The 23,754-nt window shown below is 27.7% G+C and overlaps 7 protein-coding genes across 11 annotated transcripts; 4 read left to right on the top strand and 3 right to left on the bottom strand.

Annotated features, from left to right (window-relative positions):
• Positions 1–678: 678 nt before the first annotated feature.
• On the top strand, positions 679–6,894 carry LOC118066317 (zinc finger MYND domain-containing protein 11). 4 transcript variants are annotated; one of them, XM_035082266.1, is made up of 7 exons: positions 679–983; positions 3,482–4,220; positions 4,390–4,703; positions 5,240–5,407; positions 5,504–5,740; positions 5,846–6,046; positions 6,256–6,894. In XM_035082266.1, the coding sequence occupies exons 2-7, from the start codon at positions 3,497–3,499 to the stop codon at positions 6,376–6,378; spliced, it is 1,767 nt and encodes a 588-aa protein (XP_034938157.1). In that variant the 5' UTR covers positions 679–983; positions 3,482–3,496; the 3' UTR covers positions 6,379–6,894. The 4 variants fall into 4 exon arrangements, with proteins under 4 accessions (XP_034938157.1, XP_034938154.1, XP_034938156.1 ...); XM_035082263.1 differs by having other exon boundaries at positions 5,240–5,740; positions 6,256–6,888; XM_035082265.1 differs by having other exon boundaries at positions 5,240–5,740; positions 5,864–6,046; positions 6,256–6,880.
• Positions 6,895–7,274: 380 nt separating this feature from the next.
• On the bottom strand, positions 7,275–8,505 carry LOC118066324 (protein LZIC-like). Its single transcript, XM_035082275.1, has 2 exons — positions 8,085–8,505; positions 7,275–8,016 (listed from the first exon to the last, which is right to left on the bottom strand). Exons 1-2 carry the CDS (start codon positions 8,183–8,185, stop codon positions 7,536–7,538), a joined length of 582 nt encoding a protein of 193 aa, XP_034938166.1. The 5' UTR covers positions 8,186–8,505; the 3' UTR covers positions 7,275–7,535.
• A 52-nt stretch (positions 8,506–8,557) lies between these two features.
• Dpck (Dephospho-CoA kinase) lies at positions 8,558–10,467 on the top strand. The gene is made up of 3 exons (XM_035082273.1): positions 8,558–8,867; positions 8,983–9,274; positions 9,910–10,467. The coding sequence occupies exons 1-3, from the start codon at positions 8,756–8,758 to the stop codon at positions 10,208–10,210; spliced, it is 705 nt and encodes a 234-aa protein (XP_034938164.1). The 5' UTR covers positions 8,558–8,755; the 3' UTR covers positions 10,211–10,467.
• Positions 10,468–10,592: 125 nt separating this feature from the next.
• Positions 10,593–22,921, bottom strand: LOC118066319 (zinc finger CCCH domain-containing protein 10-like). Its single transcript, XM_035082269.1, has 5 exons — positions 22,803–22,921; positions 22,385–22,548; positions 12,453–12,997; positions 12,032–12,317; positions 10,593–11,947 (listed from the first exon to the last, which is right to left on the bottom strand). The coding sequence occupies exons 3-5, from the start codon at positions 12,974–12,976 to the stop codon at positions 11,477–11,479; spliced, it is 1,281 nt and encodes a 426-aa protein (XP_034938160.1). The 5' UTR covers positions 12,977–12,997; positions 22,385–22,548; positions 22,803–22,921; the 3' UTR covers positions 10,593–11,476.
• Slmap (Sarcolemma associated protein) lies at positions 14,019–18,897 on the bottom strand. Its single transcript, XM_035082262.1, has one exon. The coding sequence runs from the start codon at positions 17,718–17,720 to the stop codon at positions 15,339–15,341; it is 2,382 nt and encodes a 793-aa protein (XP_034938153.1). The 5' UTR covers positions 17,721–18,897; the 3' UTR covers positions 14,019–15,338.
• Positions 19,119–21,021, top strand: LOC118066322 (G patch domain-containing protein 11). Of its 2 annotated transcripts, none has more exons than XM_035082272.1 (3): positions 19,119–19,227; positions 19,784–20,018; positions 20,094–21,021. In XM_035082272.1, exons 2-3 carry the CDS (start codon positions 19,793–19,795, stop codon positions 20,645–20,647), a joined length of 780 nt encoding a protein of 259 aa, XP_034938163.1. In that variant the 5' UTR covers positions 19,119–19,227; positions 19,784–19,792; the 3' UTR covers positions 20,648–21,021. The 2 variants fall into 2 exon arrangements, with proteins under 2 accessions (XP_034938163.1, XP_034938162.1); XM_035082271.1 differs by lacking the exon at positions 19,119–19,227 and adding an exon at positions 19,408–19,715.
• On the top strand, positions 21,052–23,671 carry LOC118066325 (partner of bursicon-like). The gene is made up of 6 exons (XM_035082276.1): positions 21,052–21,188; positions 21,260–21,384; positions 21,471–21,623; positions 22,445–22,558; positions 22,815–22,940; positions 23,514–23,671. Exons 1-6 carry the CDS (start codon positions 21,077–21,079, stop codon positions 23,658–23,660), a joined length of 777 nt encoding a protein of 258 aa, XP_034938167.1. The 5' UTR covers positions 21,052–21,076; the 3' UTR covers positions 23,661–23,671.
• The last annotated feature ends 83 nt before the right edge of the window (positions 23,672–23,754 follow it).

Here is a 23,754-nt window from a genome sequence, read left to right as displayed (position 1 = left end):
CGATCGAGGTAACTAGTTATCACTTTAATTTATCAATCTTAAGATAAAACAACCAATAACCTCATCTAATTACTAAATACCAATTGTTTTCAATTTCCCCACATTTTTCATGAAATAACTATTTTTATTCTTCATACACTTCCGACTTAACCTACTTATCTTATTCCTTCTTTACTTATCAAAAAATTCATCAACTAATTTTCCTTTATTTTGTATCTGTATATCAGAAATCAAGTATTATTGTCCATTTGATTACAATAACAACATTAATTATTATATTTATACATAATAATTTAATAGTTATATCGATTACAAACCGTTAAAGGTGATATATTCACAGTATTAAAAAAGCGCGAAATTCAAGACAGCTGATTCATTGACGGCAGTGCTATCTCTGTACTCCAAAAAGTGTTTCATGAAAAACTATTTGTAATACCATCATTATCCTATTAATACTAATAGTTCGTTTTTATGTTAAAGGAGTATATATTTATGTACAGTGAAAAAGGTTTTTTTTTATTTACTAAAAAGAATAATTAAGTTATACACAAAGCTTTTAGGTTACGTTCACATACGTAGAAACCGTGTCGCAAGTGTCATGTTGTCATGTACAGACTGTATGTATAAATATAGATGCATCGTATGATATAATCTAGAAAAACACACATATTTGTTTCACACACATGCGTGTAAATGTACTTCAGTCAGTAGTGCACGACAAAGCTATTATATTATATGGTATATCGTTAAATATCGTCACATACTTGGTATAATTCGTCAAATACAACAACGCTAGTTATCTTTTTGAGTTTAATAGTAGGTAGAAACTTTTTAAAACTGTGTAAAGTTGTGGCAATTAATTTTTTTTGCTCTTTAATATCATTTTATATCGGAAATAAAATGATGGATTGATTATTTTTTATGATACACGACCTACCAGATGATTTTATAAATTGAATTTTTCCACTGATACTACGACTAAGGTATTTTGATCAAGTATTGATAATCTACCATTAAAATATTTTTTCTAATTATATTTACATTTTATATCGCACTTATCATAAATTTAGAGTTTTTAATTAAATTTAAATATGATTAAAATAAATGGTAGACTAGTTATTCAGTGCATACTTACCTATCCATTTTAAGTCAATAATTTATCGGAAATATACACGACAAGAATCTTTATATCAGTGATTGTTTTCATTATTGAATTAACAAGAATACAATAAGAAAGAAACGAAAAAGAAATTTTTTTTTATTAATTTTATGAATTATAAAAAAAATTGAAAATAAAATTAATACATTAGGATTGATTTCAATATCATCCATCTTAAATCAATGAAATTTGTTGAGTACTATATAAAATAATAGATAACACCATTAAATTATATTTAAATATAACACAGTTTTCCTGTTTCTAAAATGATTGTTTAAAACTCAATTGAAATAATTAAAACAATTATTAAAACCAAGCTTGTTAATGTAATTAAAAAGTTAATAACTTATTAAAATTGTTCTACTACAGTACTTGATGATTTTTGTTCCTTACTATTAACATTTACACAGTCTTGAGGCAATATTTTACTAGAATTAACTGTCCATAAATTCAATCCATTTCTAACAACTCCAAAAAACATAGCTAGTATAAAGAAAGTATTGGTCAACCAATCTGACATTGGCAAACATAAAAATATCTTGAATAAAACTTCTATCATCAAAGGTGTCCATAAGAGTATAGCAGAATACATAAATTTTCTTGATATACAGAATTTCTTTTCAATATCATTAATCACTCGTTTTATATTTTCAAGTTGATTCTCATAAACTTCTATATTATCTCCATTACTTGTACTACATTTTCCTTGTTTAACATAAACATCATCATCATCATCATCATTTCTTCCCTTTTTCATAGAATTCACAATTATTAATTGTCTAGCAATATTTGAACAAATGTAAATTACTCTTATTTGTAGAATACTTGATAACAATATTGGTCCAAAATACATAATAAATAATAAAATAATCATATAGATTTTCAGAACATTTGGTGATATAAAACATTTATAGTTTTCCATCTGTGTGAGCAAATCATCGATTTCATTATTGTAATTACCATCATTATCATTAGAGTAATTACTGATGCTGTACTTCATGTTATTGTAATATTCAGCATAATTTAATTGATTCAGTTTTATTTTATCATGAATTTTCTCTCCACGTGGCGACCGATGTAAAACAGCTTGTGAAGATTTATTCAGATCTATTAATTGTTGAACAATTTTACGTATCTGTGTAACAACTTGATCAGCTTCTGATGAATTAGTTTCAATAAAATCGGATGCATTCAAATTTGATATTAGAGTTTCTCTATTGTTATTTATAAACTTAAAATCATTAAAAACATCACTAATTACACTACTATTTTCTTGTAGCTGATAAAAATTACAATTACTATAATTATCATATCTGTTAAAGAGAAAATTCGTTGCTAATATACACATTGAAGCGTGTGATTTTCTCAACTCATTCATTGAAGTGTAACCAGTGATATTTATTATAAACATTGATACAATTGGTATCAACCATTGGCTGATGATGCTAATTGTTGTAAAAAACTTACGATGTTTTAATGGTGTTAATTTTGGTGTTGAATGTTTTAATTTTGTATATTCATTTTCTTTTTTATTGATTTTTTCTGTCTTGATGAAGTTGCAAGATTTGATAATCAACTCATCACATTTGAATTTAATAGACTCAGCATCAAAATTACAATCAAGAGACTTGCTAATTACTGATATAAAGTTATTAATGAATGGTATAAAAAATATACCATAATCCATTAAAGTATTTTGGAAGTCACAATTATATATGTTAGGAATAATTTTCTTTCTCTCATCTACAACCTTTTGAACTGTTGTCGAATTAAAAATATCCTCAGGAAAATAATTTGTTGATAAAGACTGACTAATCAGCAATATTATTGCTATGAAAATATTACTTAATGCATCGGATATCGTTAGCACGTGACTTGAAGAATTTATAAATTGCTTTTTAATCACATTTTTTCTTAATAACAACAGGAAAGATACTAAACTCGAAATTAATAAAATACTACCGATAATTTTTAATAACTCTAAATCCATTTCAATTAATATTGAAAATATTAGAATATATTTGAACTTCTACTACTACTTTTGAATGCAAAAAAATAACTAAAAATAAGAAAGAGTCGTGTTCTGTTAAATGATAGAAATGCGGGTGTAGCTACATAGGGGCAAATAACTATTTTGTGTATTTTATCAAATGATAAATAGCAAATAACTGTTTCCATTTTATAATGAGGGCTTATTAGGAGATTCATTTGGATTAGTTCATATAAAAAAATATTAAAAAACCAATTTTTATCTATTTTAAGTAAGAAAAGGTTGAAAATGAACATTAAATTCATTGGATGAAAATACATTATTTGTTACAGAAAACTTAAAACAAAATGTCACTAAGACGTGGAACTAATCCTGATATGATAATAAAAATATGGAATGCTATAAAAAATACAATTCAACAAAGAACACTACCTAGTAATGATCGAATAGTTCGATACATTGCTCGCAGTAATAATATGACTGAACAAGCAGTGCAAGAAGAATTGAATAAAGCAGTAGAAGATGGTTTAGTTTTTCTAAAAAAATCTCAATTTAAAGGAGTTGAACAGGAAAGTTATCGATTACCATTAGATCCGTCAGAAAATGATGGACATGATTGGTATTGCTTCAAATGTCAAAAAGCAGGTGTTGTAGAGTGCTGCCAATCTTGCTTTAGAGTCTACCATTTGAAATGCCACACTCCAGCTAATCCAGAGAAAAAAATATGTCAGTTTTGTGAAGAAATAAATAATGATAGTTATAATGATATACCTGCACTTAATCATATACTGCGGTTTACATGTGGTCATCTAAAGGCTAAATTGCCACCAGTTATTACTGAGAGAACTATTGTACCAGAGGGTTCAGTTGTTGAAACACCTATTGGTGGATTATCTGGTCCAACGTGGACGAGTGAAGGTGAAGATGCTTGGCGTCCTGGAATCTTGATTAAAAATCATATGGATGTTACGATTATGGAGTCGAAAACCAAAAGAAATGAGTACAAAAATCTTACTGAATTTAAAGCTGATGCCCACAATATTTTACATAATATTATTGTTTATCATGAAGGTAATTTTAGTTTTTTGTTCATTTATTTATTTTTCTTAAAAAAATTAATTTAACCATTTCATTAAAAAAAATTTCTTGTAAATAATTATTCCCGAAGTAAAAATAACTAATGAATTTGGAATAAATAAGCAATGTAGTAATGATTTTTTAATATTTATCTTTTCATCAGCTGCCAGCCCTTTTGGAGAAATGGCTTTAAACATGTATAAAGATTGCTGTTATGATTTGAAAGAAATTCGACGATGTGCTGACTGTTATCGAATATCAAATGAAAAATCCGAGAAAATGTGGTTTTGCATCCCTTGCAATCCACCTCATCAATTAGTTTATGCTAAACAGAAAGGTTATCCTTACTGGCCTGCCAAAGTTATGGAAATCAAAGATAATATGTATGATGTTAGATTCTTCGGAGGACATCATATGAGAGCTAATATTGAAAAATATTTTATACGACCTATCACTGCTAATTTACAGAGTCTTCAGGTAATGAATTTAAATAGATCTAGAAAATGAGGGTTTTCGAATCACTGGTTACACGATTTCATTTTTTTTCAAAATGAATCAGCAATAGTATTTTTCATTAAGAATCTTTCAAATAATGTGTAATTATATTTACATTAAGAATAATCAAACAAGAAAATATTAAATTATCAGTTAACAGTAAACAATTGATCGCACTCTGGTTTTTTTGCTAACTGTGAATTATTGCACAGCCATCAGAAAAGAACAAGTGGAAAGAAATTAAGGTATGCACATGAATCTTGGCCATTCATGCATATGCTGCCACCAAATTTCATCGAATCACGAAAACATTGATTATTCATATTAAAATTATTGAATAAATAATAAGCAATGAAGAAAGTAGAAAAATATTATTTTCACTAAATTGGTATAAAACTCTTGACATTATTTAGCATCTATTAGTATGAAAAGTTTTACTTCTATTTTATCTAATGTTCTATCTGAGGGATGGTTATTTTAATACAAAAAAAAAACATAAAAATATGTATTTCATCTAGATAAAACGGTCAACAGCGTGGAATAAGGCAAATGAGGAATTGAAGCATCATCAGAGTTTATTGCAGAAGCTAGGAAAGAACACGCAAAGCCCTAACAACAACAGCGAGGATGACGGTCCAAAGCCATCGAAAATTCGCAACGTGGACACAGGATCACCTGGAGTAAAGGTAGCGTCGAACGGCGCCTTTCCTGCCAAAAAAATTACAAAAGACTTGAGAGTGAGAGTAGAAAGGTTGATGTCGGATGGATCTTCTGAGACACAGCTTAACCAGGTAAAGACGGAGGAAAGCAGTAGGTCGACCAGTGAGGAGCGCCAAGTACCTTATCTTCCAGTAGCTGTTGAGGATGAGAGGACGCACAAGATCATCAGTTCCAGCCATCAAGGACTGAAGAAAGAAGGTTCTCAAGAAGATATGGTGACTTCCAGTTCACAGGAGCCAAGGACCAAGTGTATTTCCGTACAGACTGATGAAACTTCTTCGGAATCCGTTGCAGCAAAGGTAATCATTTACAATCGAAAATCAATGATAGTTTTTATTATTTGACGAAATTACAAGTAAAGGCTTAAATAGAAATAAGACTGTGCTATTATTGTATGCGAGTAGTATGTCATATGTTTTCAGGTGAAGAGAGAACGTAGAACATCGGAACAACCAACTACAACTTCATTGGAAAAATTACGTAGAGAATTGGAATTAGATAAATGTCGAGAGTTGGAACGACTCCAAGCTGAACATGCTAAAGAGTTAAGGCAACTTACTGAAAAGCATCAACAGGTTATATCAGAAATCAAAAAGAAACAATGGGTAAAGAACTTAATTTATACTTTATAACTAAAATCTTGATTTCCAGAAAGTTGTTAATAGTTTAAAAACTTTCATAAATCTTTGGAATGATTTGTTCAGCATAATTGAAGTAATAAGTTTGACATTATAATGAGAAACTATAAAAATTGAGATTTTATTATCAATTTAAAGAAATGTTCATTGTTTTAATATAAGTTTTTATTTTACAGTGTTATAATTGCGAGACAGAAGCAATTTATCACTGCTGTTGGAATACGGCATACTGCAGCACTGATTGTCAGCAAGTACACTGGCAAAGAGAACACAAACGCGTATGCCGACGCAAACGTTAATTTTTTTTTATTTTTAATTAAAGATTTTCATTTGAAAGTAAAATACCTAAATGCTGTATCAACAGCCTTATGACATCTAATCTAAATGTTATAAACCAGATGGTCATTTAAAAAATTATCAGACAATCTAGCTAGTCTTCTAAGAATTTCATATCTTTCATTGTTCTAACATTCTCTTTATTAAGTATTTTAATTATTTTAATCGCCAAATAATGAAAATACATATAAACAAAATGTATTTATGTAATAGCCTGATAAGTTAAGTATGCTTGATGCAAACAAACGAAAAATTGAAATATAAATCATGAATATATATTTAACGTTAAAAATAGTTGAAACGTTTTAAAAATCAAAGATTATGAATGAATTGAGTTTATTGGCAGTTCGAAAAAGAGCTCTAAATTAATTAAAGATTAAAAATCAAATATATATATATATATAAAATATATATAAGAAATATGTATTGTTTTTATTATATTGCACATATATTTTATTTAATAAATATTCACTCATGAGAATATGTTAATATTTATGTTTCTTAAAGTAATTGGGATTTATAAAATTATCTAAGAATACTTATTTGTGCGAAGAATTGTATTACAATTTTCTGTTATCAATTAAAAATTATAAAAATATAGTTATAAAAAGTATATTATATTTTGTGTCTGAAATGTTTCATTATAATTATAAATGAATATTACCTAAAATGATTGTTATTATATTAACATATCAGGCAAATAATACATTCATTGACAAAAGTGACTATAGACACGTTAAATAAAAATCAATATGTTAGGCTCACTGTATGTGATCATGAATATTGATAACTACTTTCGCCATGTTATTATATGTTCAACCTTACGTGAACGTTTAATTGGAAAGAAATTAATTATTGATATATTTCACTTATTAATTTATTTACGTTATCAAATAGTAAAAATTACAAATTTTCATATTTATTTGGTTCATTTTCTATCTCAAATAATAGTTTCACACAACATTTACTTTTATTCAATCTCTTATTATTTTCTCGTTAAATAATAAAGTAAGTCATATAGTATACAAAAGAAAATAAATATAAAATCAAGAAAAAAATATATATTCTTTAATAAACTTATTCATTCAAGAGACAGTCATATTTAATTAAGTCATCAGTCCTATTTTTGATTATAAGCGTTAACTTCTTTGCTAATTACATCCAAAGCAGCTTGATTTTCTTTTGTGTTATCAGACACTTGTACAAAACTAGTGGTATCAAAACCTTTAAGATTAATTTGTTGAAGAAATTTGATTTCTACTGGGCTTAATGTTTCTCCTAAGTGTTTCAAGGCACTTAGAATTTCGGCTTTTTGCTTATCACTTGTTTCTTTATCGATTCTACCCAATTTAGAGTCTCTTTCTACGACTTCTAGTCTTTCTCTTAACTGTTTTGGTTCTTTTTTACCAAACATCCTAATAACAGCTGGAGTTTTAAAAGCTGCACTTATTGCAGCTTGAGTGGCTAATTGCATAGCTCCTAAATCATTTATTAAACTTATATTTCCTGATAACATTTTTTGAAGACTTTCATTTAATTCTTTAAGCTGTTCGATCGTGTCATTTTTGGTTTCCTCATATTCTGATGGATCTAAATCATCTCTGTAAATAAAAAATTTATTTTTAAATAAATCATAATAGCAGATCAAGATTTTTTATTAAAATATTACCGGCATTCTTCTAGATCCTCTAACTGTTTCATTAGCCTGTCTAGTTGATCTTCAAGATTTTTTTTCAAACTATCAGTTTCATCTTTACCCAGTAGACTCATGTTTGTTTAAAGTGATTTGATAAATATTTTGAAAAATGTTTTTTACTGAATATTCTTTTATTTTCAAATATCTTACAGCAATTGTCACTTACTCCATTTTGGTGTTCCTAAGTTTAATTTCGAAATAGTAAATCCCAAACAATTGTAATTTTTTTTCTCCTCACGAATTAGACGTAATCAATTGATACACAACCTGATTAAATTTATTATCATTCAATGTTCTATATTAATTATTTTACTATTTATTAACTTCAACCGCTTTAGAAACAATTTATAAGCGGTGAAGTTACGAACTAACATTGATACCAGTGATACCTTTAGGTAATTGATAAGAACTAAAGCACAAATGGTAGTTTTTATTGTATAAAATAATATTTATTTCTATGTGTACATAGGCATATATACAAATTTTTGTATATATATATTTAACTTATATGTATGTGCACCAAGAGAGTACATTGTGCATTTACTTAGATGAAAAATATTATGTCAATATAACAGTCACTTAGACGTAATTTTTTCATTTTTCATACTTTTTTCATTTGGATTGTTAATAGTTATCACTGAAAAATGTTTATTGTTGGTTTAACTGGAGGGATAGCCACGGGAAAAAGTACTGTTTGTAGTGTATTTCGTGAGCATGGAATACCTGTTATCGATGCTGATGTAGCTGCTCGAACAGGTAAATCTAACTGAATGACTATCTAATTTCAGAGAAAAAAATTAAAAATTTCTTTACATAAATAAAATTATTAATGTTAATAGATACTTGTCACGAACAATTATTTCTATTACAGTTGTCGAGCCCGGTAAGAAAGCTTGGCACAAAATAAAGAAAGAATTTGGAGATGATGTCTTTCAAAGTGACGGTCAAATTGATAGAGTTAAATTAGGAGATTTAATATTCAAAGATATAGAAAAGAGAAGAAAATTAAATGCTATTACACATCCCGAAATTTATAGAGAAATGGGCTGGCAAGCATTCAAATATTTTCTTCGAGGGTATTCATTTATTGTGATGGACCTTCCTCTGCTATTTGAGAGTGGGAAATTAGTCAAATACATGCATAAAATAATTGTTGTAACTTGGTAATTTAAAAATTTATCATTTAATTATTTTTATATTCATCGCCTTTAAATAAGCTAGTTTGATAAATATTTATACTCATTTCTTATATAATTTAAAAATATTTAATGCTCTCTAGTAGTGTGAGTGCGACCCAAAAGGTCCACACGACTAACTTCCCAGTGGAAAGAATGAAAAGATTTAGCTAGTTTATCATTTTCCCAGTTTTTTGATTTTGCTTAAAAAATTACTGGACTGATTCTACTGGAAACCTTATCAGTTTTAAGTTGCATAATTATGCGTCGAATGCAATTAATCTCACGTCAATATCATTTTTTGTTCTCGAAATAATAAAGACGAAAAATAATTCCGATTGCACGTACAAACATACACATATACGCACGTACACACACACATAGACGTTTATTGAAAAACCATCGTATTCGACTCTGGAAATTTTGAAACGTGGAGATATGTCAAAATCCGGGATTCGCACAATCGGACCCATTACTATAATCTTCCACTGGGAAGTTAAAGATCTATTTCATAAGTTAAAAATAGTATATATCATAAAATTAACATATTTACAAATAATTAGTCGTTATATTTGTTTTATTATACTTCAATATAATAATTAATTATTGAATTTATCTATCAGTGAAGAAGATCTCCAATTGCAACGTTTAATGGAAAGGTCAGGAGTATCTGAAGCCAAAGCAAAAGAAAGAATTGCCGCACAAATGCCTCAGGAAAAGAAGGTAGAAATGGCACATTTTGTAATTGATAATTCTAGTACAGAACAAGATATGAGAGAACAAACAATAAAAATAATAAATGTCTTAAAAAGTCTTAAATTTCACTGGCAAATACGCTTGATAATTGGATTTTGTTGTACAATCTTGGTAGCTGGTTCTTACTGGTTGAAGTCACGGTTCTTTAAGTCACTAATCACTGTATAAGAATGTAAAATATAATTTAAATGTTGTTAATTATTAATAAGTGGGATAGTTAGAAATAATTGGGCATTCCGGTATTTTGTGGTGAATTTTTTATTTGTATGATAAATGATCATTTGCTTATCAACTGAAGATCTATTTTTGTTAAATATTTCATATTAAAAAATAAACATTGATATTCATTTCAAATATTACTTCAAATGATTTCAATGACGCATTTTACTTTTTTTTGTTAATATTATAAATAACACGACAGTGATTTAATTGTACAAGAATAATATATAAAAATAAAGAATCAAATTATCTCGAAAAAAACCTAAACTACAGTTTTTTTATCAAATAATAATTCAAAAATATTTACTAAATAATAGTGAACTGAATTTGCTTTTTGTAATGTATAGAACTTGATGCATGTATTATAATAAAATATTTAAAACCATTAAATATTAGAAATGTGAAACAAACTTCCCTTTCCCATATTTAAAGCTTCCAAAGATCACACATCTGCGAACATATAGTTGGTTTATATAAAATATATGGTCTCCACGAGACAAACGCCTGGGTTTGTATGAGATTATAGTCACATTTATTGGTTTAAAGAAAAATATTTGATACGCTATACATTAATTGTTCAAATAATATACTATTTACAATGTACAAAAATTGTTTTATGTGAACCATTTACATGTTTTTTTTTTCTTTTAGTATTTTTTCTGATTGCTAATTTTATATACAAGTTGTCTTAACTATATTCTTGGAATATTAGTTAAAAACTAATCCATAATAGAACTATGATATTATTAGTAATATCAATAATAATTTATAATTTAATACAAATAAATATCAATTTCGGTTTGAATGCTGTTATACTTCCGTAACACGCTATGAAATATTTTTCATTAGAAAAGCCTAAAACTTTTAACCTTTTTCTAATCTAATTATTTTAGTTTAACTAAATAACAATATTAACTATAGTAATATATAAAGTTTCTCATAAGTGAGAAGTAAATTTTTCCACTTTAAATAATTGATTACACTCATTAATGAAATAAGTATTAAACTTATAAAACACAAATTTAACCGAAAAAGGTTTATTGAATAAATTATTGAAAAATATGAATAATTATCCATAACTTAACAAATTTCAGATTATTCTTCTAAAAGTTTTCATCGATTTTTCCTCTCTGGTCTCAATAAACAAATTTACTATATTATAACATAACTTGTTAATTTAGTTTAAATTTCATATGATCAATACCTATTTCTGGTTTATTGTAAAACTGGTCTGAGTTCTTGACTCATAATCGGATAAGATACTAAAGGAGCAGTAGCTCCCGATATTGATAAAGGTAAACTAGCAGGTTGCTGAGAGTTTGGTGGTTGTTGGTTTGTTGGTTGTGGTCCAGAACCACTCATGGTGATGGTTTGTTGAGCCATGGTAACAATTGGTGGTGGTATAGATACTGGTGCCATAGATACAGCAGCTATTGAGACAGGAGCAACTGTCGCAATACTTACTGGTACTGTAGCTACACTGGCAGTAACTGTTCGAAGCGTTCCAGCAGCTACAGCAGCATTAACCATCTGCTGAGGTGTCGGAGCTTGAGATGGTGGGACAGTATTTGTTATTGTTACTGCAGGGACTGTTACTGCTGTAACATTTGCTGTTCGTTTGCCGGACATTCGTAATTGTGCATTTTGGTCCAACAAAAATTCATTGGTGGCCGTTAAGTCACTAACCTGAAAAATTATTAGTATTTTAGTCATTACTGTTTCATCTAATTGATAATAATGATAGCTAAATGTTAATTTGTTATGTTTTACCTGTTTTTTCAATTCCTCTATTTTTTTTCTGAGTAATGAATTTTCATCTTCTAATACTATTGCTCTAGTATCATTTCTTGCAATCACAGGATAATAATATCCTGGAGTGAGAGGATGTGCACTGTGTTGTCCAACAATGGAAGGTGTTTCAAAGTGTACAACCGCTTCTCCGGACACTATTCGTCTTTTAGGTTCTGGAGGACCAATGTAATCTCCAGACTGTGGTGATGGTGTAAACCCATTATTCGGTAAAAGTGAATGCTGATCTTCGTACTGCCAATGCACGCTAAAAATATGAAAATAAATTCATCCATAAACATTGTAATACTTAAAACTTTACAATAACTAGTTATTAATCAAACATTAATTTGATAAATGTATTCAACTATCGTTTTATAATTTTTAAAAATATACTACTCACTTTCTATCTTCATCATAAGCTCCACGTAATCTGTTTTCACCATGATTGGATCCATTGAATGAATGTTGAGAACGCGGTGGATTAATGTGAGGAGAGGCTACATTATTATGTTGTGGTTCTTCTTTTTTATAATGTCTGAACTTGCAGTTAACTCTTTGGCAATTGCCTTTCATAAAATCTTTACAAATTGGAAAGTCACTTTTGTCTTGATTATTTTTTGCACGAAGAACGTGTGGAGGTAATTCTCCAGTCAATCTGAAATGTTTTTCTTCGCTTTCAGTGCAATGAAGAAATTTACAGCCGGGCCAATTGCACATGCCATTTTGAAAATCATGACAAAATGTATATTCTTCAACTGGACTATCTCCAGAACGTTCATGAAGATATTTACAACGTTTTCCTCGGTGACAGACGTTTCGTAAAAAATCTCTGCATACTCGATTTGGTGATGAATCACCATTTGAATTTGTACCACCTGCCATTTTGCTATCGTTAATTGATAATTGCTCAGTTTTCCTCTTCATGTGTATAACATTTTATGTTCCCTGTAAGAATACACCAAAATAAAAATAATTAATACATTTTTAAATTACTTGAATGTGTTTTACGTATTCAATTATAATAACTCATCTTTTTAAAATTATTAAAAATTTTAGTCCACCTTCGAGGGGCAGAGTGATGTTTTTTGAAAATGAGATTTTCTAAATTTGTTCAGCTTTTCTTAAAGACAAAAAAGTCAAGAAGGAAAATTGATGATTAATAAATAAAGAGAAGTGTTTTATACAACTTGATCTACCAGAAAAAAATACTAAAAAATGGTAAAAGTACTAATAGTTGGTACTGTATTAATTACAGCTGACAAGTAAATTATAAATCCATAAAAGTTTTCTCAACTAAAAACACATAATTATTCTTATTTGTATAATTCATATATGCTCTTTAAATATTAGCAACTATTGTGAAATAAATCATTGTTAAACATTAGCTGAGGATTGCAGATTATATTGAATCAAAACCAATTATGCTTATCTCTAAAGATGAGGTCAGCTAAACAAACAAATAGACGATCAATGAATATTTTTTCAAACTGAAGCTTGGCATTGAAATAAACTGCACGTGCATCTATTTTAAATGTGTAGATATTGTCAACAATGCATACTTGCTGCAAGAATAAAATTATTCATTATTGCTCAATTAGTTTGGGAAAGTCATTCTATTCAATTCATCATTGAATTAGACTTTTGTCTGAGAATCAAATATAGAAATGTTCATACGGTTTACACATACATAGAAAGATTTACGTATTTAAAAGTCTGATGGAAATCAAGTCTAATAAGCCTCTTATTTTTGCAGCGTAGGATCTTAACAATATATTCAACCATTAATTTCATCAATGGTCGTACGAAGACATATTTTTCAAAAGTTTTTGTTACCGAAAAAAAATTTATCTATAATTGATTAGCGCAAGTAATTAATAACCGAATAATTATTTAATGATTATTAATATTTATAAAGGTTAAATAAAAATGAAAGAAACGATTCAATAAATGTTATTGTTTACTTGAGTTTACTTTTATTAACTTTTGTTTTGAGAATAATTGTTACATGATTTATTATTATGAACAAAATTGTTATTTACATTGTTATTATTATTATCATCATCGTTATGTCGTTTACTATGGTTATTGAAATCTACTGAAGATTTTTATCACCTACCATTATCAAATTTTATTTTTTGTAATGAATGAATAGACTGACAATTTTAATAGGTATTATACGCAATAATCATGAAAGTTTTTAATTTTTACGAATACAAATTGACTAAGATATGTAAACATTGAAAAATGGCACTCTAGACATAACTGAAAAATTAAACAAAACTAATTGGGTAGGCCATAATGAAAAAATTATAAATGTCAAACTATTTTAAACTGTCGAAAGCAGTTTCTGTTTGTTTTCTAGTGAATTGCACCGGTATAATAAATATAAAATTTATGTGAAAAAATAATAATACTTAATAGTAAAGAATAATATTATCTTCATTATGTAGTTAATTGTTAAATTAACAAATAGTTCTAAATTACATTAATAATTTTATATAACTAGACATCGAAATATATTTTCTTGTAAATAATTGACGTAGAAAAAAGCTTTTTAAATATTAAAAAACAAAACATCTCGCTCATGTTTATAACACGCTCCATAAATTATCTTAAACTATTCCAATGGATATTTTTACATGACAATTTTTAAATATTAATTTAACATACTGACAAAGAAAATTGTCTGACATAACAAAAACTTTATAAATATGTTGTTAATAAGAATCAGTAGTTTAGTTTATATATAATACCTTAAATACTAGAATTTGTTATAATTTAATTTGGATAAAATAATTGATTTCATTTTGAATGAAAGAAACATGGTAAGAATTTTCAAAATTTCATTTTAGATTAATTTTCTTTAGTACCTATAATTCTTTTATTTACATTAATTACGTTTTCATTTGTTGAATTTTTAAATAGTAGAAAAAAATAATAATTTTAGATATGATATTAAAATTGGCAGCTTATTGAACGGTAGAATTGCTCCTGATTAAGTCTTTTATATATTTGATACAATTGAATTTATTTTTGTTAGATGCTTATTCAAGTTTTTAGATTTGTCACGATTGAAATTGTTTTTTCTCATTTAATGTAATGTATTTTAAAAAACTTCAAATTGTCATTAAATAAACACAGTTGTTTCAGTACGAGAATATTTACAATATACAAATGGATTTAGATCTTAAATTTTTTAACATAAAAATTATTTTTAATTTGCAAAAATATTATGTACAACTCGTGTGGCTGTGTCAAAAATTATTTGAATACGATTGCAATTATTTTAAAATATTTTATCTAACATCAAGCACAAAAATGCAACAAAAACGGGCACAAAGTATTGGATTGGAACACTATAACTTGTATCAAGAATATCACCACATTGTGATTTTAATGTTTCAAATTTTCTTGAAATTTCAAGTTTATCTTCACTGCACGAATTATACTGTTCCTTAACCAAAACTAATTCTTCATTAACTTCTTGCATTCGAGATTTTTCATTTTTAGTACGATAATAAATCTCCTTGAGTTTATCCAAAATAGTATCACTTGTCTCCTGTACAAGCCAATTACGTAAATCATTTAATTCCTGTTTGACAAGTTGCTGTACTTCAATATCATCATCATTATCCAAAGATTCCAAAGAAGCCATCAGTAACTGTAAAATATATTCTTTATTGTAAGAGTGTTGTAATGAACAATCACAAGTATTCTTTCCAACTGGTTTAAGTGTTTTAATAAATTCACTATTCTTCTTCTCTTTATCTTCTTCGACATGTTCATCTTCTGTGTCAGTTTTTTCATTAATCTCAAAAGAATTTTCTTCATGACTTTCTAGACTATTTTCATTAACTGAAGATGCAAAGGAAGCTGAATGATTGGAAGAATCAGCAATATCTTCATCACCCTTTTCACTAAATCCATCTGATGCTTCGTAGTGGACAAATTTGACCCGGAATTTATCTGGTTCTTGATCAGAATTCGTTAAAGAATAGTCCTCAACTGGTTTAGTTTCAATGACCGACTTTTCAGTAACATCTTCAATAGTTGTAGTGCTATATAAATCATCGTTAATTGAATTGCAAGTATTATCAGTAGTTTCTAAATTGTTATTAGAAGCTTCAGAATTTAAATCACTGGAAGATTTACCGTTAACTAATGTACGACGTGCATTCTGAGGTGGTAAAATATACTCTGAAAACATTTCATTATCATTTGATCCAGTATAATTTTCATATTCATTTTTATAATGATTTTCTTGAGAATTATTTATAAATATTTGTTGATTAGAGTCAACATCAGATTTGCAATTATTATCTTCAGTATCACCAAGATTTTCTTCTAATTTTTCAGTTTCGGCTATCATTTCATTCAAAGTATCTAAAATAGCATTAATTATTTCAATCGGATTAATGCCATCTTTAGAATCTTCTGATAATAATTTTGAATTAATATCCTGTAATGTTTGGATGTAATTTTTTAGACCAGTAATTTGTTTATGAATTTTAACTGAATCAAGTCGATTTTCGCTGATTCTACGTCGAAGAAGTTGACCAACTTTTGCATGATGATGAATTTTCTTGATCAAATCTTCTCTTTCTTGCGTGGACCATTTGACAATTTCAGCAGAACTTTCTTCTTTATCAACTAATTTAGCTTCTAACTGTGCTAAACTGTGTTGGGCAGTCATATATTTAATAGTAAGATCTTGTAACTCTGACTGGCTATGTTTAGAAATCTCATGCAAACTTTGACATTCTTCTTCTGTTTCATTCAACCGACTTTCCAAGCTAATTAATTTTTCAGTGATTTGCAATTTTTCTTGGTGAACTTTTTCTAAAGCTTCCTTGGCTGCTATTTGATACTGAGATTTTTCTTCTTCACGTTTTATTAACTCTTTTCTGATTCTATCTTCGTTGAAGTTCTTGGAGTAAACCATAAGCTGGCGTTCAGCCAATTTGATATGAGATAATAAACGATCTTCATCAATTAAAGCTTTCCAAGATTGATTGGCAGCCTTCTTTGTGTTTTCAACTAGTTTTTCTAAACAGGCTAGCTTAGAATTTAATAATTTCTCTCGTCTAGTAGCTTCTTGGAGATATTGATTCAGTTTATAGAGATCTTCAACTGTTACATCTCCAACTGGATTCGGTACAAATGTACTCTTGCTTGCTTTAGCTTCTTTCCCATCCGGTAGATAAAGTTTTAACGTTGCTATAATACATCCATGAGTTATCTTTTTCATACTTTCAACAACATCCACACCAAATTGAACAATATCTCCAGAGCAAACTTCCTTTGCTGCAGACTCCGAGCCAATAGCACTAAGTCGCTGATTATTAACAAATGTTCCATTACTACTTCTTGTGTCTTGAAGATAGAATTTTCCAGCATTATACCAAAGCAATGCATGATTTCTTGATAAAACTTTACAATCAAATATTGCATTGTTAGGTGCTGCCCTTGTTCTAGCAACAGACCTGCCTATTTTCACTGGTTGATCAAGATTTAAAGTTCTATTTTGAAATGAATGAGAGTTATCCCGACATATCAATACCCCTTTGGCGGTCATTTTGGTATTATCTGTGCCAGAGTTCAAGTTATTATCTCTTTTGGATAAATCAAAATCGGCATAATGCGTCCAATCAATGCTTGCAACAACCATAGCCACTTGACTGAAGACAGAAATTAAATTTTTATTTTTTTCGTCAGGATACTCATCAACCAATTCAATTAATAAATTATCCTGTTCTTATATTTTTTTTACTTCAACTTTTCTTCTTTTGAACAGTCTCGTTAACAATTATCATGAAAGTATGCATAAATGTCATTCAATGTGCAATCAATTTCAATTCAAATATAAAATATTTTTCGTGTTTCTTTTCAATATGAACTGTTACACAGTCTAAATAATGACAACTAGAACAAAAGAACGATTATCAACGTAGTAATTGTGCAGATGATTGCAGATTTGTAAGCAGGTATATAAAAGACACTTGATTGAGGTTAAAAATTAATTTTGTTGATTTACTCTATCAATAAAAAAAATTCATCAATTTTATGGTTTTTGAAGTATTAATTTCAGCTTCTAATTGACTACAATTGTTTTTTTGTTTTACACTAAACAGTATTTATCATGAAGATTATTATGTAGTAATATCCATGAATGTTAGAAGTTCATAATAATTTCACAGAAATTATCATAAAACTCTGTAAAAGTTTTAATATATACACAGTTGGGGCGTAGGCTTTCCGTCTTGGCATGATGATACTCAAATGATGATATAATAATGATACTAATAACAAATAAAAAAATCACAAATGCATCTATATACGCTTCTCACCAGAGAATAGGTTTTCTTCAATTCGAATTGTAATCAAATCTAAATTTCCTCTGTCTGATTGACTTGTAATATTTTTTTATGGCCACTCTATAAAAAACTATTACATGCTGTCAAGTAGTTATAAGTATCAACCTATTTTTAGTATATTCAACTAATTCATATCTTGTTGGAAGCTTTAATGATGTAGCAATATTAAAATTGTCGTTTTTGTAGTATTATAGTCGCTAAAGTATATTTTAGTTTTATTCAAGTTCCTTTTTTTTCCTCTCTCTTTCACACACGTTCAATTTCACTTTCTTATCGTCAATCTTTGCAGATTTTCTTCTGAATTTTCGTTGCTATGGTGTTAAATGAATTTAATACTCGAACGAATGAATTAAAAATGATATCAATGATGATTGATTTTTATAGACATTAATTTTTCTATTTTTTTATCACTTAAATTTTCAGAAATAGTTTTTTCCACACACACAAAGTAAAAATAATACAAAAGTGTCTAGTTAAATATATTATTTGTACAAATGGAATTAATTTTAACTGTTATCGTTTTTGATATATATAATACACGGAAAGGTGTTTACGGTGATGATATTTATCAACTATTTGACATATAATTACTGATCGAACGACAAAATCACGGACAAAATACTTGTTTTTACTGTTCAACGTTCCTTGCTGTTTCTCAATTAACGAGGTTTGTTCCTCGATGTTCCTTCCGTCTATCGACCGATGTTACGCACATATAAGACGAGTATAACACTTTCAATAGACGCCAAGAAAGAAGAGTCATACCAGTGATACATACATATATATGTAGATAAAGTTCATGTATGTACCAATAGTAAATATGTATATGAGTGTATAAATTGTGCTGCTGGTTATGTGCTACTTGACTGTTAGATTTACATTTACATGATATTTAAATCCATTTTAGTTCACTATCACATCAGCTCTTATTATAAAGATCAATGTTTGTTAGACAGACTGTATTTGAAACTGTATACTAACATTTCAAATAATTATCAATTTTATACGGAAAGTTTGTTGAGTTATTTTAAAATAACTAATTTTTAAATATAAATAAATTTTCGGTCCATGTATAAGCTATTATTAAATCAATTCATAATTTTAATGCCAAGTGAAATTTCAAACAAGTACTACGTAGGAGTAATAAGAGTATAACCTCAAAACTTTTATGAATGGATACTTCGTTACACACGATAAAATTTTAATATTTAACAATAATCATTTTGAAATATACTATTGCTTTGATTTTTGAGTTAATTAAACAATTGGTTTGCAACAATAACAAACGAGTATGAATTAAATTTTCAAATTATAAAAATTCATAGAATAAATAATATATTTTTATAATTTTTTGTAGTAAATAAACATGTCTGATGATGAAGATTATATGTCCGACAAAATACTCCAAGGTTTGGAAGAAAAATCAACACCTGGTTTAATTTATAAAACAGCAGATAAACGAAGAATACAAGCTGAAAAAAGGAAAGCTGAAATCGATGCTAAATTAAAAGAAAAATATAAATCTCCGAAAATATTGGAGCAAGATCTGAGAGAGAAAAAACTATCTTCAACTATTGATGCTGAAAATAAAGGTAAATAAATATTAAATTGTTTAAATTTATTTTCTGTAATAAATAATTATTGAAGACTGAATGGTTTGCTTTTAGGCTTCGCGATGTTAGTAAAAATGGGTTATAAACCAGGCCAAGGAATTGGAAAAAATGAATCAGGAAGAGTAGAACCTATTGGTATTAACATAAAAGCTAATCGACAAGGTCTTGGCACCATTGATAAAACCAAACCAACTAAATCAAATATTAATCCAACCGCAAAACTAGAGAATCTTAAAACAGATGACTTTCGAGATAGAATTTTTTCCAAAAAAATGCAGCAATTACTGGAAAATGATTTATATAAAAGTCAAAAAGTTTGTGAACAATTAGATAGTAACAATAATATTAAAGAACCTATTGAGTTATGGTACTGGCCTGCTAAAGAAATAGAAAAAAACATTGACGATGATGAGTCCGATGGAAATAATGAGAATGAAATCGAAAAAGATGACAAAGATGAAGTAGAATTGTTACCTAAAGATAAATTAGAAATTTTAACAGAATATTTAAGAAATAAATATTTTTATTGTATTTGGTGTGGGACAACTTATAATGATCAAGATGACCTAACCGATAATTGTCCTGGACCAACAAGAGATAGCCATTAATTGTTAATTTTAATTTAATAAAAAATTCGACTCAAATAATCATTATAATTCTAAGTAGAAACAAATGAATATTAAACTAAGATTCCATTAAAAAACAACTAATTGTATTTGACTTGAATTTTTTTATAATCATCAAAAAAGTACACCAAAAGAGCATTAAGCATACCAAATGTGTAAATACTATAAGCATAGCTTTACTCAGAAAACATTGCTAAGTAGCCAAGAGACTATTGTGATTATGGGTTGATAAACCTATAGAAACTTAGCAGGAGATTTGGTACCCCCGAAGAGAAAACTTCCACTCTCAGTAGGCAAAAATTTCCTATAAAAGCTAGCGATCTTCCTATTAAAGCATTTATATTGAAGAACAACAAGGCGTAGACCAGTAATCACAATATTTCTCTATTTTTTTGAATCAAAAAAAAAAAAATGTTCATATATATAACATTGCCTCTATTATTGTTTTTGAATATTGGAGCTACCACTAAAAACAATGATGAGAACTGCGAAACTCTTATGTCAGAAATACATATAACGAAAGGTAAGTTAATAAACTATATTAATAAATAATATGAAAATTAATCTAAAATTTAATTTAAAAAAATTTTTTAGATGAATATGATGAACTTGGAGGATTAACAAGAACTTGCAGTGATGATGTTGCAGTAACAAGATGTGAGGGTTTTTGTAACTCACAGGTTCAACCTAGTGTAATTGCAGCAACAGGATTTCTTAAGGTGACTATTGTAATAACAACGATAACAATAAGAATGATGATAAATAATACTACATGTATATGAATAAAAATCAACTTATCTTACAGGAATGTTATTGTTGTCGTGAGAATTATCTCAAAGAAAGAACAGTTAGGTTGAATCATTGTTATAATGCAGACGGAGTTAAAATTGATGAATTAAATTTAGCCACTTTGGAGATAAAAATTCGCGAGCCTGCCGAATGTAAATGTTCTAAATGTGGGGATTTTTCTCGATAAGTTTGATAAAAAATACATTATAAACTTTATTGAAACACTTTTAAATGTATTAAACAATACTCTGTAAGAAATGATATCTGAAAATAAAAAAAAAAATTAAATAAACTAATGTTCAATCCTAATTTTCATAATTAATAAAACTTGCATGACATGTACCAATCATATATACATTTCTATCACCTTTATGTTTCTACACTTAAGTAAAAATTATTAATTAATTGGTGTTCTATCAGTACATTTAAATGTATTTGAGTAAAGTATTAATAAACTTTCGATTAAAACAAAATTAGAGAATTATATTAAAATAGATTTTGATTAAATTTGGCCTAGTATTTTGTTTTATATGATTTATGTAGTAAAAGCTTTTTTTTCTATGTTAGTATAATGGAAGCAATTACAAGAATATGGTTATAACCAGCATGAAACGAAAATTCTTCATGGATACACGACTTTCCACTTAAATCTTCCTGTTTTAGAATACTTCTCCAGGAGGTGTAAGTTAAGTGGGCTACAGGACTATAAGAGAATGTGTCGTTGTAGCCATAATCACAGTATCATTTTACTGTTTTAGAAAAATGTATCAAAACATCTAATGAAGTGTCAAGTTATTTTATAATCATTCACTATTTGTAATCAATTTGGTGTTAAAATTAACTTGAGTGAAAATTTTAAAATAATTTCATAAATTTTAATAAAATAAAGAAAATTAAATCAACTCATCAAATTAAATAATGGGTACTTACAAAATAGTGATATCTAATATTCTTCTCTGCTGTTTACAATCAAGTGTCCTAGCAATTATAGGAGTTGATGAATGTCAAGTAACTCCAGTTATTCATGTACTTCAATATCCTGGTTGTATTCCGAAACCAATACCAAGTTTTGCTTGCACTGGACGCTGTAGTAGCTATTTGCAAGTAAATAATATACATACATGTTAAATGTTTCATTATTTTTACATAAAATTATTATGTCAACATAATTATATGAAGAAATGTGTACATTACATTCACTATAAACGATCATTTTTTAAACTTTGGTGCAATACTAAATAAATTCTAGTGAAATGGAGAGATATTTAATAATATTGAATTTTCCAAAATATTTATCATAAATATCATTGAAATATATTATTAAATTATGCTAAACACAATAACATACCTGTAATTCAAGGTTTCAGGATCGAAAATTTGGCAAATGGAACGAAGCTGCATGTGTTGTCAAGAGAGTGGCGAGCGCGAAGCAAGTGTATCCCTCTTTTGTCCTAAAGCTAAACCAGGAGAGCGCAAATTTCGAAAGGTTGAGAGATATTGTTCGTTTGATAATAAAATTAATTAATAACATTTTATGAATTTTTAATGTTATATGTTGTTGAATTCTTCTAAAGTTTATAACTCAAGATAATTATTTTTCATTAAAAATTCTACACATTTGTATTTGTTTACACGTTAAAAAATGATCATCTACCATAAACTTTCGTATTTCGTTTATTCGTGATTCGATTGAACTCGGTTTACTTTCTAGACTAAAAATCTGAAAGAAATAAAATATCATAAAAAAAAATGTTAGATTGCAGAAAAATAATCAATGCAATTGTCAAAAAAAATTTTAAATCTGCTTATGGCGAAAAATTAGCAGTAAATCCAAATTTTGATAGTTATTCTCTTAAAGAAAAAGTTACCGATTTGAGATAAAATTTAATGTAGTGCTGAATAGATGTCGTAAGTCATATGTTTTGTATTGATAATACATTTTTTAAAGGTTTATTTCGCGGTAAAATAATTTTTTTTTATTTTGTTACTCTTTTATAATTTCAAGATATCAAAATCAAAGATTTCATTAAAATAATATATATAATTATGTATTTTTTAGGTACTGACGAAAGCTCCTTTAGAGTGCATGTGTCGACCGTGTACAGGAATTGACGAATATGCAATTATACCACAAGAAATTGCAGGATTTTCTGAAGAAAATATTTTAACAAGTTCTGCACATTTTAGAAGATCACCAGAATTATGAAAATACTGCTAAATCACCAATAAAATATAAAATATTTATGTTTACTATAAACTTATCAATGATGATTGAAATACATTAAGCAATGATAAAATTC

The sequence above is a fragment of the Chelonus insularis genome, unplaced genomic scaffold, assembly GCF_013357705.1.
Source record: "Chelonus insularis isolate UGA/USDA-ARS -01 unplaced genomic scaffold, ASM1335770v1 contig_339_pilon, whole genome shotgun sequence".
In the NCBI taxonomy this organism is placed as follows: domain Eukaryota; kingdom Metazoa; phylum Arthropoda; class Insecta; order Hymenoptera; family Braconidae; genus Chelonus; species Chelonus insularis.
This window is presented reverse-complemented; position numbering and strand designations above follow the sequence as displayed.